Genomic DNA, 17279 nt, shown 5'->3' with positions numbered 1-17279 from the left:
CATTTTACACGGCTTGCACTTAATTTGTGTTAAGAGGCTGTTAGACAGCGATGTGCAGCAGTGTTATGATGCTTTTGAGGCTTGATTTGTATCCACAGTAGTCATCTTGTTTGTCTTCTTGTGCTTATGAGTCGTTGTGTTCAGCATTCTGTGTCCATGGCTAGGATATTATTATATTATAGGACATTTGGCATGCTACGGACACCAGAAAGGTACTGCACATTGGCCATCCTCTCTGCCATTGCTCACTTTCCCCTCCTCTCTCTCTCTCTCTCTCTCTCTGTCTCTGTCTCTGTGTCTCTCTCTGTGTCTCTCTCTGTGTCTCTCTCTCTCTCTCTCTCTCTCTCTCTCTCTCTCTCTCTCTGTCTCTGTCTCTGTCTCTCTCTCTGTCTCTCTCTGTCTCTCTCTGTCTCTCTCTCTCTCTGTCTCTCTCTCTCTCTCTCTGTCTCTCTCTCTCTCTCTCTCTGTCTCTCTCTCTGTCTCTCTCTCTCTCTCTCTGTCTCTCTCTCTCTCTCTCTGTCTCTCTCTCTCTCTCTCTCTCTGTCTCTCTCTCTCTCTCTCTCTCTCTGTCTCTCTCTCTCTCTGTGTCTCTCTCTCTCTCTGTGTCTCTCTCTCTCTCTGTGTCTCTCTCTCTCTCTCTCTCTCTGTCTCTCTCTCTCTCTCTCTGTGTCTCTGTGTCTCTCTCTCTCTCTGTCTCTCTCTGTGTCTCTGTCTCTCTCTCTCTCTCGCTCTCTCTGAGATGGATGGGTGTTTGCCTGCTTCCTCCCTGGTCTGTTTCCACTGGCGCTGGGCCCAGACAGGGTTTTGTGCGTGTGTGTGTGTCACACACACACCTCAGTACATCTGAGATATTTGGGAAGCCCCTGTAGGGAATTTGCTTGAAGGGAGGAGAAGAGCGGGAGAGTTGGGGAGGAATCTACAGAGGGTAGTGAGAAAAAAGGCAATGGTACTGTAGATGAAGGGATTGGGCGGGAGGAGGAGAGCGGGATAGAGGTTTAGTTCAGTAGAGGGATGGGAGACAGCGCGAGTTCCTATACGGTAGATAAAGTGAGGGGAATAGGGAAGGAAGATGAAGGGAAATGTGGCAGGCCCACGCCCAAAGCCTCCTGAATATCTTCGGCTCCTGGTGTAAAAGAGGGGGATTACCAACTCTCCCTCCCTTTTCACACGATCTGACCAGGGTGGTCAAAAGTAGTGCAATATATAGAGAATAGGGTGCCCTTTGGGACGCAGACATTCTTTTCAGATAGCTCCGATTACACTTCCTTAATGTCAGCCAATTAGCTGTCATGTTTTCAGAGCCTCGTCCAATCGCAGTTAATTATCCCTAAACCTCAGACAGCACTCACATACAGGAGCTTTGCAGTTCCCTCAAGATTGTGTGCGCGCCTGGTTGCATGAGAATTGAGTATGTGCGTTGAAGCTATAGACTGGACTCCCACGTTTTCAAGTTATTTTCCATTTTTTGTCTTCGTTCGCCAGTAGTGTTCATGATGGCAGAATGACTGTTCTTTTCCCTCCTTTTTGTTATTTAAATGTGGAATTCTAAAATAATCAAGTGAAGCCTTTTTAAAAGTCACTCATCCACTCCCACTAATTTTAGCCTTTTGTTTGGCTAACTAATTGGTCTCTCCTGGTATTGTAGCGTTGTGTGAAGTTGACATACTGTACATATTGTCATTTCAAAATGGTGGACAGCCAATGTTGATAGAGAGGATGAACAAGGGGGGAAATCTGCTCCCATTTGATCATGGAAACCAAACCTGTGTGGTCTAAGGGGGGGGGTTGGGATTAAAGAGTTTATGTTTGGTAATGTGTTATTGTTATGTGATTGCTGTATAAAAAGTAGTGTGTGTGTGTATTCATCTGGCCATCGTCCGTCCATCTATCATCTGTCCATCTCTCAAATCAAAGTTTATTTGTCACATGCGCAGAATGCAACAGGTGTAGACCTTAGTGAAATGCTTACTTACAGGCTCTAACCAATAGTGCAAAAAAGGTATTAGGTGAACAATAAAAGTAGTGAGGCTACATACAGACATCGGTTAGTCAGGCTGATTGAGGTTGTATGTACATGTGACACAATGCAGATAGCCCGGTTAGCCAATGTGCGGGAGCACTGGTTGGTCGGCCCAATTGAGGTAGTATGTACATGAATGTATAGTTAAATTGACATATATAGATATATATATTATTATTATTGTACTTTTTTCACCTTTTATTTAACCAGGTAGACTAGTTGAGAGCAAGTTCTCATTTACAACTGCGACCTGGCCAAGATAAAGCATAGCAGTGTGAACAGACAACACAGAGTTACACATGGAGTAAACAATTAACAAGTCAATAACAAGGTAAAAGAAAAAAGAGTCTATATACATTGTGTGCAAAAGGCATGAGGAGGTAGGCGAATGATAACAATTTAGCAGATTAACACTGGAGTGATAAATGATCAGATGGTCATGTACAGGTAGAGATAGTGGTGTGCAAAAGAGCAGAAAAGTAAATAAATATAAACAGTATGGGGATGAGGTAGGTAAATTGGGTGGGCTATTTACCGATAGACTATGTACAGCTGCAGCGATCGGTTAGCTGCTCAGATAGCAGATGTTTGAAGTTGGTGAGGGAGATAAAAGTCTCCAACTTCAGCGATTTTTGCAATTCGTTCCAGTCACAGGCAGCAGAGAACTGGAACGAAAGGCGGCCAAATGAGGTGTTGGCTTTAGGGATGATCAGTGAGATACACCTGCTGGAGCGCGTGCTACGGGTGGGTGTTGCCATCGTGACCAGTGAACTGAGATAAGGCAGAGCTTTACCTAGCATGGACTTGTAGATGACCTGGAGCCAGTGGGTCTGGCGACTAATATGTAGCGAGGGCCGGGGTGGTGATGCTAGTCGGGCGTGCGGGTGCAGGCAGCGAACGGTTGAAAAGCATGCATTTGGTTTTACTAGCGTTTAAGAGCAGTTGGAGGCCACGGACGGAGTTTTGTATGGCGTTGAAGCTCGTTTGGAGGTTAGATAGCACAGTGTCCAAGGAAGGGCCGGAAGTATACAGAATGGTGTCGTCTGCGTAGAGGTGGATCAGGGAATCGCCCGCAGCAAGAGCAACATCATTGATATATACAGAGAAAAGAGTCGGCCCGAGAATGTGTGTGTGTGTGTATATATATATATATATATACTGCTCAAAAAGATTAAGGGAACACTAAAATAACATATCCTAGATCTGAATGAATGAAATATTCTTATTAAATACTTTTTTCTTTACATAGTTGAATGTGCTGACAACAAAAACACACAAAAATGATAAATGGAAATCAAATTTATCAACCCATGGAGGTCTGGATTTGGAGTCACTCAAAATTAAAGTGGAAAACCACACTACAGGCTGATCCAACTTTGATGTAATGTCCTTAAAACAAGTCAAAATGAGGCTCAGTAGTGTGTGTGTGGCCTCCACGTGCCTGTATGACCTCCCTACAACGCCTGGACATGCTTCTGATGAGGTGGCAGATGGTCTCCTGAGGGATCTCCTCCCAGACCTGGACTAAAGCATCCCCCAACTCCTGGACAGTCTGTGGTGCAACGTGGTGGACAGTCTGTGGTGCAACGTGGTGTATGGAGCGAGAGATGATGTCCCGTTCAGGTCTGGGGAACGGGCGGGCCAGTCCATAGTATCAATGCCTTCCTCTTGCAGGAACTGCTGACACACTCCAACCACATGAGGTCTAGCATTGTCTTGCATTAGGAGGAACCCAGGGCCAACCGCACCAGCATATGGTCTCACAAGGGGCCTGAGGATCTCATCTCGGTACCTAATGGCAGTCAGGCTACCTCTGGCGAGCACATGGAGGGCTGTGCGGCCCCCCCAAAGAAATGCCACCCCACACCATGACTGACCCACCGCCAAACCGGTCATGCTGGAGGATGTTGCAGGCAGCAGAATGTTCTCCACGGTGTCTCCAGACTGTCACATGTGCACAGGGCGCCAGTGGCGAATTTGCCAATCTTGGTGTTCTCTGGCAAATGAAAAACATCCTGAACGGTGTTGGGCTGTAAGCACAACCCCCACCTGTGGACGTCGGGCCCTCATACCACCCTCATGGAGTGAGCAGACACATGCACATTTGTGGCCTGCTGGAGGTCATTTTGCAGGGCTCTGCAGTGCTCCTCTTGCTCCTCCTTGCACAAAGGCGGAGGTAGCGGTCCTACGGCCTCCTCCACGTCTCCTGATGTACTGGCCTGTCTCCTAGTAGTGCCTCCATGCTCTGAACACTACGCTGACAGACACAGCAAACCTTCTTGCCACAGCTCATATTGATGTGCCATCCTGGATGAGCAGCACTACCTGAGCCACTTGTGTGGGTTGTAGACTCTGTCTCATGCTACCACTAGAGTGAAAGCACCGCCAGCATTCAAAAGTGACCAAAACATCAGCCAGGAAGCATAGGAACTGAGAAGTGGTCTGTGGTCCCCACCTGTAGAACCACGCCTTTATTGGGGGTTTCTTGCTAATTGCCTATAATTTCCAGCTGTTGTCTATTCCATTTGCACAACAGCATGTGAAATGTATTGTCAATCAGTGTTGCTTCCTAAGTGGACAGTTTGATTTCACAGAAGTGTGATTGACTTGGAGTTATATTGTGTTTAAGTGTTCCCTTTATTTTTTTGAGCAGTGTATATAAATATTGGCAGATGTACTTATATCTGAAGAGGAGACGTTCATACTTATTCTTTGATTAACTACACCACAGTCTGTTATTTTTTTCATTTGTGAAATGTGAGTGTTTTAGCCAATCGCTGCCTCCCGTTGAATGTGAAGCTGTTTTTAAACCGATCACCTCTTGGGCTTTGAATGAGAGTAGTTGTCCTAGTTATTATGGGTCATTTAAGAAGGTATCACACCTATACACCAGCATTTGTATGTGCTTCAGTTTTATAGTGGCTCTTTTAGTGTGTGTGTAAATATGTATTTATTTAAAATGTAGAGTAGATTGAAGAGAAACACTAACAGTGGGAGGTGTTGTTGACCCTTGACAAACTATCCTCTGAACATCGCACAGCAGTAAATAGTTGCAGGGCACAACAACAGAATATTGAAGTCTATTCAACATTCACTGTGAGTTCCAGAACACACGAGGTTGGTGGCACCTTAATAGGGGAGGACTGGCTCGTGCTGAAAGACTGGAGCGGAATTCGTGGAATGGGATTAAACCTCAAACTCATGGTTTCCAGATGTTTGATGCCGTTCCATTTGCGCTGATCCGGACATTATTATGAGCCGTTCTCCACGCAGCAGCCTCCTGTGTTAGTCAGAACACGAACAGAGGAGTATTTTTCACTACAATGTGTAAAGTCCTTTTTTCGCCCCAGAAGTATCAGAATTCAAGGAAACAGTTTAATGTGTTGACACACCTGTCACTCTCTCTCCCCATTTCTCAGAGGAACTCCAGTGTCTCGGGGACGTCCAGGGGCATGTACCAGGTCTCTGACCGACGATCCTCTCCCAGCACCGGGTAAGCCAGTCCTCCACACGCTATCCCACACTGCACTGCCCTCCCGTAGTGATGCCTCTAGCACTGAGATGCAGTGCCTTAGACCGCTGCGCCACTCGGGAGCCCAGAGTCGTGTCCTCTCCCCATGTTTGAGGTTGGAATAGAGGGAGATGAGCTGATTCTAGGTCTGTGCCTATGGGTGACGTCTATATCCCATCTTCACTCTCTGCACTGTTAGTGGCTTTGGATAAGAGCATCTGTTAAAGGTAAGATGCAATGCAATGCAACCCCCTGGTGCACTTAGGTACAGTGACTTGATGTGGGGCCCTATGCTTGGGGGCCAGTGGTCCAGCAGATGGATTCTGAGCACCAGACCATGGCCTGAGCCAGTACGCATCAGACTGTGGCAACACTGACTCGGACCGAACTGGACCCCCCCCCCTCCCCCCAGCATGGAAGGTATCAGAGGGCACCAGCCAGGTCGTATTTGTCCAGTACTGTGCCCTGGACCCCGGCAGCCTCACAAAACACAACACAACTTCCCGTTTTCCTGCCAGGCGCAGAAGTGAGGCCGAGTCTGTCAGCCATGCATAAACGGTAGGGGGATGTTCTGTCCCAGCTCTCACTTCCGCCGCTATGCGTTCCCACCCGCACCAAACGCACGCAAGCGAACATGGCACACACACACACACACACACACAAAACCAGCCGATGGGCATCGCCACTGCTCTTTGACACATGCTTGTAAACAACGGCAGTCAGACGGTAAGGACTTAAAGTGTCAGTCCTGCTTCCTCAGGCCTGGCTGCCTCTGTGGGCACAGGGCAGAGAGAGTGGTACAGAAAGAGTGAAAAAAAGAGGGAGAACCCATGAATTTGTAAAAAGCTCTCTGTTGATGTGCACTTTTTTGTTTCGGTGTGTTCATGGACAACTTTGTCATATTTGGTTTACCCCCCCCCCTCCCCCTCCCCCTACTCAGATTAGAGAACGATGTGATTATGTTGTAAATAAACAAGCAAACATTTAGATTGGAAGGAAATGGTAAGTTTGAGGTGGTTTTGGCTTTATTTCATTCTTCAATTAATTAATTAATTCTTCACAAACGAAAGTCACCCTAACCAAGGATATGATTCATCCCATGTGGCTTTCAGAGTGGCTCGCTGAAAGGTCCAAAAATCCGACCCCTAATCTCATGCATTTCGAGAGGCCCATCTCGTGCTCTTTCCTTCACTGCTGATCCAAACCCACCCACACTGGGGATGCGTCCCAGATGGCATCCTATTCCCTATTTAGCGCACTCCTTCAACTAAATAAAGGGAATAGGGTGCCTGTTTGGTATGCAGCCCTGGCGCTCCAGTATGATGATCAAGCTCCGTATCACCATGGTATCACATCCACGCAGAACCTGGTCTTTTGTTGTTGTTGTTCAGACTAAAATGTAGTCCTTTTTTTGCATCGTTATGCAACTCTTTGTGTTTGTGAGTGCTCGTGTGTGTTTCTGTGAGTGCCCGAGTGTGTTTCTGTGAGTGCCCGAGTGTGTTTCTGTGAGTGCCCGTGTGTGTTTCTGTGAGTGCCCGTGTGTGTTTCTGTGAGTGCCCGTGTGTGTTTCTGTGAGTGCCCGTGTGTGTTTCTGTGAGTGCCCGTGCGCGTTTCTGTGAGTGCGTTACACATGATCTTGATTTACCGTCCTTCTGTCACGCGATGACATCTCTCTTCGGCGTTCGTTTTTGGCGAGCCAATCGTTGGTCACCAAGTGATCCTTTCACTTCCTAGATTAGAACGTTCCATAAATGCCCTCTGCCTCCCGTAGATGAATGTGAATTTATTTGTTCCAAATACAGTGACGGAAGATTCTATTTAGGTGCTTGTTTGATGAGAAATAGATATTTGCATATTTGGGTTTAAAAATATCTTATTCTGTTGCTTTATTGACGTGGGCTGGATCATTCGCACTGAAATCCTCGACACCATTTTGTACCGAAATGGCTGCTCTGTCATCCATCCTGAGCCCCACTGTGCATTACTGGGCAGGAAACTGTACTTCCCTGTTATACACTTGAATAATGATCTGTACCCAGTGAGCCAGCTCTGCTGATTTGATTCCACAGTATTGATCCAACCTGTGGCTTTTATTGCTGAAGCCACCACTCCAATATGGGTTGTGTACCACCCTATTCCCTATACAGTGTGCTACTTTTGACTAGAGCCCTATCTGCCCTGGTCAAAAGTAGGGCACTATATATAGGGAATAGGGTGCCATTTGGGATGCATCCCAAAGCCACACTGCCAGGTGGCCTCTCCTCTGCTTCTTTGGCGGCGTCATTAGGTTCTATGTATGCGTGGACGAGGTGAACACGTGCAATCAATCGAGCGCAGATAATGTATTTCAAATAAAAAAAGTTCTATTTCATTCCAGGTCTGGTTCGGATTTACCAGGTTCCCCATCAAATCTCTTCACGCCAACTTCTAATTATTACGCTGCAGGAGTCGTGTAGCAGCTTGATATAAGCGCCTAGACTGTTTTCCATTCTCTCTGAATTCAGGATGCGTTAGCTACGCTCGCTAATTAGCCCGCTGAACCGCAGGGCGGTTGTGTTTGATGTCACTCATCTAACGCGTGTGCATGTCCGTGCTGAGAGGTGGAGGAAGGTTCACTGATTGTTTTGTGGAGTTTTAATGCGGACATTTGGGACAAAAGTAAGAACGGAAAGGTGAAAAGCCTTAAAAGAAGAATAGAGGTACGCACTAATATCACACAAAGTGAATCTCGATTAGGTGTTGGAAGGACTGAATGGAAGTCTGCCCCTTGGTGTGCAGTTCATCCACTGGCTATGCCAGATGATCTGTTCTAGTCTGTTTTTGTTTTGTTTGTGGTGCTTTTCTGCGAGGCTAGGTTTTAAAATTCCTCGTTATTTGCTTATTATGTGGAGGGAAGTTATCGGTATAGTAATTTAACAGGGTCTTTGTTCTCTCTGTGTGTGTGTGTGTGTGCGCAATGGCTGCCTCAGGGGAAAAACTGCTGTTTCCAGAAGCAGTCACTGTCGTCAATTTTCACCCCCCCCCCCCCCCCCAAAAAAATCCCTTCCCTCACTCCTCATGATCTAAATTGGTCGACTTTGTATTTCATCAGAGCTTCAAAACACTTTTATGCTAAGGTCGTATCTTCACTCTCCACTGATGTTATTCTACATTTAGTTTGTTTGTTGCGTAGTTTTAAAGCGCCTTGTCGGCACCAGGAAGTTGGTCTTTGTCCGTGCATGATGAAGAGGGAATGTGTTAACAGCTTGGTTTGATATGCTGGCTTATGAACTCAAAATGTCTCTCAGTTGACTAAAAACGATCAGAAATGATTTCTGAAAAAGGGATAGTAGTAGACAATGCTAATAATGTGATTTTTATTTAACTCAAAAGCAACAAAAAAAAAAAGGTGCTTTACACGTAGGCACACCAGTATTAAAGCAATGGGTTATATTGTGCTGAGGGAAGGGAATGTAACACACACAGCTACAGTATCTAGCTACAGTGTCTAGCACCTCAATGAATATGTAATGATATACCAACCTGATAAAAAGTCCACTTCCCATACATGCACCACATGGCCAAAAGTATGTGGACACATGCTTGTCGAACATCTCATTCATGAATCTTGAGCCTTAAATATGGAGTTGGTCCCCCCTTTGCTGCTACAACAGCCTCCACTTTTCTGGGAAGGCTTTCCCGCTAGATGTTGGAACGTTGCTGCGGGGAGTTGCTTCCATTCAGCCACAAAAGCATTAGAGGTCGAGCACTGATGTTGGGCGATAAAGGCCTGGCTGGCAGTCAGCGTTCCAATTCATCCCAAAGGGGGTTGAGGTCAGGTCTCTGTGCAGGCCAGTTAAGTTCTTCCACACCAACTTCGACATACCATTTCTGTATGAACCTCGGTTTGTGCACGGGGGCATTGTCATGATGAAACAGGAAAGAGCCTTGCCCAAGCTGTTGCCACAGAATTATTGGGGCAGGTAGCTTTCTCTTGGCATCCGCCAAGCTTAGATTTGTCCATTGGACTGCCAGATAGTGAAGTGTGATTCATCACTCCAGAAAACACGTTTCCACTTCTCAAGAGTCCAATGGTGGCGAGCTTTACACCACTCCAGCCGACGCTTGGCATTGCTGATCTTAGGCTTGTGTGCGGCTGCTGCTCGGCCATGGAAACCCATTACACAAAGCGCCCGACGAACAGTTCTTGGGCGCTGACGTTGCTTCCAGAGGCAGTTTGGAACTTGGTGGTTCTTATTTTCCGTACAGTTGAAGGTTTCTGCTGTACAAACGCCTGGGGTCTCCAAATAATCCATAGCACAGGAGCTGGGTATAAACATGAATATCCATGAAAATGGCCACGAGCATAAAAGTTTCATTTGTTTTCCCTCTACTTTTGTCATGGTTCATATTACTGGGAAGGGAATTAATTCCTCCTGTTTTTCAGGCTGACTTTAAAGCACTACAGTATGTTGTAGTCTAAACTTTCAGTAAACTTTATTACCTTGGGTCAAATATATCATTTAAAAAATGCTCTGTAGGTGCATAGATTGACAATCGCGTACTTGACACCATGTTGAGGAGTGAGTGTGTTGTCAGTCAGTGGGGAAAGTGTCAAAAATACCTTTTATATTGTCAGTGCTACAGGGAAGGACATTGTGCATCTCAGATTTTTGGGACCTGTAGCGACTGCCAGAAGGCAGTAAGCTCATGAAATGCATTCTGGGTAAAAAAGACCTGTCCTTGAGGGGCACCGTGTTTCCACCTGTGGCCAGAATCTTAGTCACTGCCAAGACATTAATCAAATCAAATTTATTTATATAGCCCTTCGTACATCAGCTGATATCTCAAAGTGCTGTACAGAAACCCAGCCTAAAACCCCAAACAGCAAGCAATGCAGGTGTAGAAGCACGGTGGCTAGGAAAAACTCCCTAGAAAGGCCAAAACCTAGGAAGAAACATTAGTCAAATATGTCTCTACTAACTTAAAGGGACACACCACATCACTATTCAAATATGTCTCCCTCCACGAACGTAGTTTATGGTACACCCTCAAAACACCCCTAGACAAGTGTCACGCCCAAACCTGTGCAGGTACTACAAGGTTAAAAAAACAACGATGTGTAAACATTCATTGCAGTTAGCAGAAGTTTCATATTCTTCGTTTCGGAAGTTGTTAATCTTACGAAGGACTCATTAAGTCTTGGTCAATACTGAGCTGTGGAAACCATGGCAACACACTGTTGGGCTGTAGAATCATGTGGTATCAATCAGGAAGTGACAACGAGCGGTGGCTCTGCTGCCTCTTCGACTCATTTCAGCCAATCACTGACCTGACGAACAGATCTGGGAGCAGGCTACAGTAACGCAGATGACCTATCTGATGAAACCTGGATAGAGAACGACATGATACTGTCTACGTTTCAATGGTTCTGTCTGTTAGTTGCTTTGAGTAACGTTTTTTATTTTATTTTAAGTGGTACCTTTTGCGTATAACTCATCCCCTCTTCCTCTCTCCCCAGAGCGTCGGGCCGGGTCAAGTCCTTCTCCCAGGGCTCGGGCGGGGGCTACGACAGCGGCGACAGCGTGGAGATGCACCCCATGGAAGAGTGCCCCGAGGGCCAGTACTACCACGTCCAGTGTCGGCTGGGGGAAGGGGGCGGACAGGGAGGGGGCGGACAGTGCTACGAGAGGTCTGGGGTGTCCCGGAGCTGGGGGCTCCGCAAGCAGGCCATCCAGAACTGGCAGCGGAGACCCTACCGGAACAGCACGGAGGAGGGCGAGGAGGGCGACATGTCGGACGTGGGCTCCAGGACTACCGAGTCGGAGGCGGAGATGTGGGAGCAGCAGGAGAGGAGGGCCACCATGGCCGAGACGCAGCAGTCTGGAGCGCCGAGACCATCTGGATACCGCCTAGGCACAGGTGCGACTGGACAGGAGGCTAAGCTAAGCTGCTAATCTTTACCTTGCTTAGGTACAGTGCGGTAGGATGCTGGGCTACGTCAGGTAGGAGGTTAAAAGTCGCTTACAATTTGTTTATTTGTCCATTGATTGATTGTTACTCAGCAGGTACTTGTAATGAAACGGTGTGTGCTGGTACATTGCTGAAAGACGGTCATTTCTAAAAGGAACCATTTTCACATGTCTGGCAAACCTTATGAGCCTGATAGCCTGCCTGCCAATGGCACCTGCAGCCAACACAGCCAGGATCTCCTCCCTCACACAGACCCCCCCCCCCCCCCACACAGTCCTGCGACCCAGGCTAACAGTAGTCAGGTCTGTCAGAGAAGGACAGAAGGACGGTGGCTGGTATGAAACTGGGTCATGGCTGTTCTAGTTCCAGGTGTTCCAGGGTAAGGCTGTCCAGAGAACAGTGAAGGACGACTCATGACCAGAGCGCACCACAAACTGATTCCGTATCAGGAGGGGGGGGGGGGGGGGGGCATAGAGGGATGACTTTCACCAGACTGATCTACTAACACACACTACCCAGATAGATCACATATGAACAACCTCCAGGGGATGGCATGGAATGTGTGTGTGTGTGTGTGTGTGTGTGTGTGTGTGCTTGTGTTTAGAAACTCAGCAAAAAAAGAAACGTTCTCTCACTGTCAACTTGCGTTTATTTTCAGTAAACTTAACATGACAAGATTCAACAACTGAGACATAAACTGAACAAGTTCTACAGACATGCGACTAACAGAAATTGAATGTGTCCCTGAACAAGGGGAGGGTCAAAATCTAAATTAAGTCCGTATCTGGTGTGGCCACCAGCTGCATTAAGTACTGCAGTGCATCTCCTCCTCGTGGACTGCACCAGATTTGCCAGTTCTTGCTGTAAGATGTTACCCCACTCTTCCACCAAGGCACCTGTAAGTTCCCAGACATTTCTTTGGGGAATGGCCCTAGCCCTCACCCTCCGATCCAACAGGTCCCAGACGTGCTCAATGGGATTGAGATCCGGGCTCTTCGCTGGCCATAACAGAACACTGACATTCCTGTCTTGCAGGAAATCACGCACAGAACCTGCAGTATGGCTGGTGGCATTGTCATGCTGGAGGGTCATGTCAGGATGAGCCTGCAGGAAGGGTACCACATGAGGGAGGAGGTCTTCCCTGTAACGCAAAGCGTTGAGATTGCCTGCAATGACAACAAGCTCAGTCCGATGATTCTGTGACACACTGCCCCAGACCATGACGGACCCTCCAGCTCCAAATCGATCCTGCTCCAGACTACAGGCCTCGGTGTAACGCTCATTCCTTCGACAATAAACACAAATCCGACCATCACCCCCTGTGAGACAAAACCGCGACTCGTCAGTGAAGATAACTTTTTGACAGTCCTGTCTGGTCCAGCGATGGTGGGTTTGTGCCCATAGGAGACGTTGTTGCCGGTGATGTCTGGTGAGGACCTGCCTTACAACAGGCCTACAAGCTCTCAGTCCAACCTCTCTCAGCCTATTGCAGACAGTCTGAGCACTGATGGAGGTATTGTGTGTTCCTGGTGTAACTCGGGTAGTTGTTGCCATCCTGTACCTGTCCCGCAGGTGTGAAGTTCGGTTGTACCGGTGCAGGTGTTGTTACATGTGGTCTGCCACTGCGAGGACGATCAGCTGTCTGTCCTGTCTCCCTGTAGTGCTGTCTTAGACGTCTCACAGTACGGACATTGCAATTTATTGTCCTGGCCACATCTGCAGTCCTCATGCCTCCTTGCAGCATGCCTAAGGCACGATCACACAGATGACAGGGCATCTTTCTTTTGGTGTTTTTCAGAGTCCGTAGAAAGGCCTCTTTAGTGTCCTAAGTTTTCATAACTGTGACCTTAGTTGCCTACTGTCTGTAAACTGTTAGTGTCTTAACGACCGTTCCACAGGTGCATGTTCATTCATTGTTTATGGTTCGTTGAACAAGGATGGGAAACGGTGTTTAAAACACTTTACAATAAAGATCTGTGAAGTTATTTGGACTTTTACGAATTATCTTCGAAAGACAGGGTCCTGAAAAAAGTGTTTATTTTTTTGCTGAGTTTATGTACTGCACCTTTCCCAGTATGGCTAAACTTTCTCATATTGATAGGGCCACAGGGCTCTCTCCAAAAGTTGTGCACTATATAGGGAAAGCGTGCCATTTGGGACGTAGACACTGGCAATGTTGATGAGAAAAGCACCTTTACCTCCACCTCTCCTGGTTCAAACACAGAAAGCATATCTCTCCCTTAATTGCCTTCTCCAGCCAAGATCCCACAATTCCCGGCTGGCGACCTTCTTTAAACACCTTGCTTGCGTCTCAAATGGCACCCTATTCCTTATTTGGTGCACTGCTTTTCTACCAGGGACAATAGGGAATAGGGTGCCATTTGGGATGCAGGGAGACCAGGTGCGTCATGCTAGGAACGAGTGAAGCTGCTTCCCAAATGGCACCCTATTCCTTATGCGTGCCCTGGTCAAAAGCAGTGCACTATAAAGGGAATAGGGGAGCCATTTGGGATGGAGTTTTAACTAGGACAGAGGCCATTGAAACATGCCCATTTTGCCTTAAATGGACACATTTTGGGCAAAAGATAGGCCTACCCGATTCCCTGTGGGTCCTTTTGGCCACATATCTACTTGGCAAAGGAGCTACTGTAAACCCGAATAGGCAATAAAGCTGTCATTAGTTTTTTACACAACCAGAATGTCTGGTATGAGAATTCAAATTGGCACCACCAACATTTACATAATATTACTTGTCATGTAAATGACATTTTATGCTCGGACATTGTCGTCCATATAAGATTCTCAAAGCGTTTGGCAGGGTTGCGTTTGAAATGGCACACATCAACGTATCCCACGGTATGACTGCTAGCATGCACTGGTAGATTGCTAGCTAGCGTAGGCGGTGTGCCTCTAGCCGCGAGGGCCTGTCGCTTCCAAAGCCTCCTTCGCTTCTTCTTTTCGAAGGCCAACAGCGATGACACATCACATAGATTGATGCCTGCTGGGAGAAATGGAAATGTGCTGGAGTCGGTTTTGGTCACATGGTATTGGTCAATACAGTACAGCACATAATGGTAACGCTCATATCTGTGCTTGAGGGTGAAATGGATCGCTGGCACCACATTGTGGATATGTTGTAGAATGCCACTGTGATATATATATTTGCGACTCAGGATGGCGTCTCTCCCCTCTTTCCACGCCACATTTATTTTTCTGACTCAACTCCCTGCCTCCTCATCTTCCTCTCTCCTTCCCTTCTGCACTTCTCTTTCTTTACCCCCCTCCTTCTCACCACCCCCTCTCCCCTTTCCTCTCTATCTACCTGACTAATATCCCTCTCCCCCTTCCTCTCTACCCATCTGACTAATATCCCTCTCCCCCTTCCTCTCTACCCATCTGACTAATATCCCTCTCCCCCTTCCTCTCTACCCATCTGACTAATATCCCTCTCCCCCTCCCTCTCTCTACCCATCTGACTAATATCCCTCTCCCCCTCCCTCTCTACCCATCTGACTAATATCCTTCTCCCCCTCTCTCTCTACCCATCTGACTAATATCCCTCTCCCCCTCCCTCTCTACCCATCTGACTAATATCCCTCTCCCCCTCCCTCTCTCTACCCATCTGACTAATATCCCTCTCCCCCTCCCTCTCTCTACCCATCTGACTAATATCCCTCTCCCCCTCTCTCTCTACCCATCTGACTAATATCCCTCTCCCCCTCTCTCTCTACCCATCTGACTAATATCCCTCTCCCCCTCTCTCTCTACCCATCTGACTAATATCCCTCTTTCTCTACCTACCTGACTAATATCCCTCTCCCCCTCTCTCTCTACCTACCTGACTAATATCCCTCTCCACCGCTCTCTACCCATCTGACTAATATCCCTCTCCCTCTCCCCCCTCTCTCTCTACCCATCTGACTAATATCCCTCTCCCCCTCTCTCTCTACCTACCTGACTAATAACCCTCTCCCCCTCCCTCTCTCTACCCATCTGACTAATATCCCTCTCCCCCTCCCTCTCTCTACCCATCTGACTAATATCCCTCTCCCCCCCCTCTCTCTACCCATCTGACTAATATCCCTCTCCCCTCTCTCTCTACCTACCTGACTAATATCCCTCTCCCTCTCCCTCTCTGCCTACCTGACTAATATCCCTCTCCCCCTCCCTCTCTCTATCTACCTGACTAATATCACTCTCCCCCTCTCTCTTTACCTACCTGACTAATATCCCTCTCCCCCTCTCTCTCTACCTACCTGACTAATATCCCTCTCCCCCTCCCTCTGCCTACCTGACTAATATCCCTCTCCCTCTCTGCCTACCTGACTAATATCCCTCTCCCCCTCCCTCTACCTACCTGACTAATATCCCTCTCCCCCTCCCTCTACCTACCTGACTAATATCCCTCTCCCCCTCCCTCTCTGCCTACCTGACTAATATCCCCCTCCCTCTCTCTGCCTACCTGACTAATATCCCTCTCCCCCTCCCTCTCTCTACCTACATGACTAATATCCCTCTCCACCGCTCTCTCTACCTACCTGACTAATATCCCTCTCCACCACTCTCTCTACCTACCTGACTAATATCCCCCTCCATCTCTACCTACCTGACTAATATCCCCCTCCCTCTCTACCTACCTGACTAATATCCCCCTCCCTCTCTACCTACCTGACTAATATCCCCCTCCCTCTCTACCTACCTGACTAATATCTCCCTCCCTCTCTACCTACCTGACTAATATCCCTCTCCCCCTCCCCCTCTCTACCTACCTGACTAATATCCCTCTCTCTCTCTCTCTCTCTCTACCTACCTGACTAATATCCCTCTCTCTCTCTCTCTCTCTCTCTACCTACCTGACTAATATCCCTCTCCACCCCTCTCTCTTTCTTCACCGAACCTCTCCTTTTTTTCTCTCTCTTCCGACCCTGCAGGGCGGTCGGAGGGGGGCCACCGCCACAACAAGCCGTGTCGCCACGACAGGAGCCTGTCCCGGTCCAACAACGAGGTGATCAGCCCGGAGATACTGAAGATGAGGGCGGCTCTGTTCTGCATCTTCACCTACCTGGACACCAAGACCCTGTTGAGGGCCGCGGAGGTCTGCAGGGACTGGAGGTTTGTGGGCCGCCACCCTGCCGTGTGGACCCGGGTGCTGCTGGAGAACGCCCGCATCTCCTCCAAGGTAGAGGACCCGGGTCGTACACGCGGAAGAACAGGCCAAACACACGGAACGCCGCCGGTGGCTTCTGAGGGGAGAACAGCGGCGAATGGAATGACATCAACCAGTGGGGAACCATGGCGTTTTGACGTGTTTGATACCATTCCATTGATTCCGCTCCGGTTCATTACCACAGGCCCGTTCTCCCCAAATGAAGCTGCCACCAATCTCCTGTGGAACACACGCGCGCTCGCGCCGATTCTGCTGCTAGTTTAGGTGCAATAATTGTGATATGTGTTACAGTAATTACCTCGAGCGTCTGCCGACTGACTCAAATGTAACTGTAATCTCTTCGTCCCAAGTTCCTGAGTACACTGTCCCAGTGGTGCACCCAGACCCATTCCCTCATCCTCCAGAACCTCAAACCACGACAGAGGGGCAAGAAGGAGGTTAAGGAGGAGTACCTCAAGAGCACACGGTGAGAGGAGAGGCGTGTGTGTGTCATGGACTGATTTCCCTCTACACAGCGAACAGCAGGGGTCTGCAGTACTCTCCCCCCATCATCTCTCCTTTCTCTCTCTCCCCCATCATCTCTCCTTTCTCTCTCTCCCCCATCATCTCTCCTTTCTCTCTCTCCCCCC

The 17279-nt window shown here is 48.1% G+C and overlaps 1 protein-coding gene across 1 annotated transcript in view; it reads left to right on the top strand.

The window, feature by feature from the left end:
* The window catches only part of LOC109900416 (F-box only protein 41), an 88779-nt gene that overhangs the window by 53851 nt on the left and 17649 nt on the right, over positions 1–17279 (top strand). The window contains exons 5-8 of the mRNA XM_031837632.1: positions 5440–5513; positions 11032–11432; positions 16415–16662; positions 17001–17116. Coding sequence (XP_031693492.1) covers positions 5440–5513; positions 11032–11432; positions 16415–16662; positions 17001–17116 — 839 coding nt within the window. The remainder of the gene's footprint in view (positions 1–5439; positions 5514–11031; positions 11433–16414; positions 16663–17000; positions 17117–17279) is intronic.

Source organism: Oncorhynchus kisutch, linkage group LG12 (genome assembly GCF_002021735.2).
Source record: "Oncorhynchus kisutch isolate 150728-3 linkage group LG12, Okis_V2, whole genome shotgun sequence".
Taxonomy (NCBI): Eukaryota; Metazoa; Chordata; class Actinopteri; order Salmoniformes; family Salmonidae; genus Oncorhynchus; species Oncorhynchus kisutch.
This window is presented reverse-complemented; position numbering and strand designations above follow the sequence as displayed.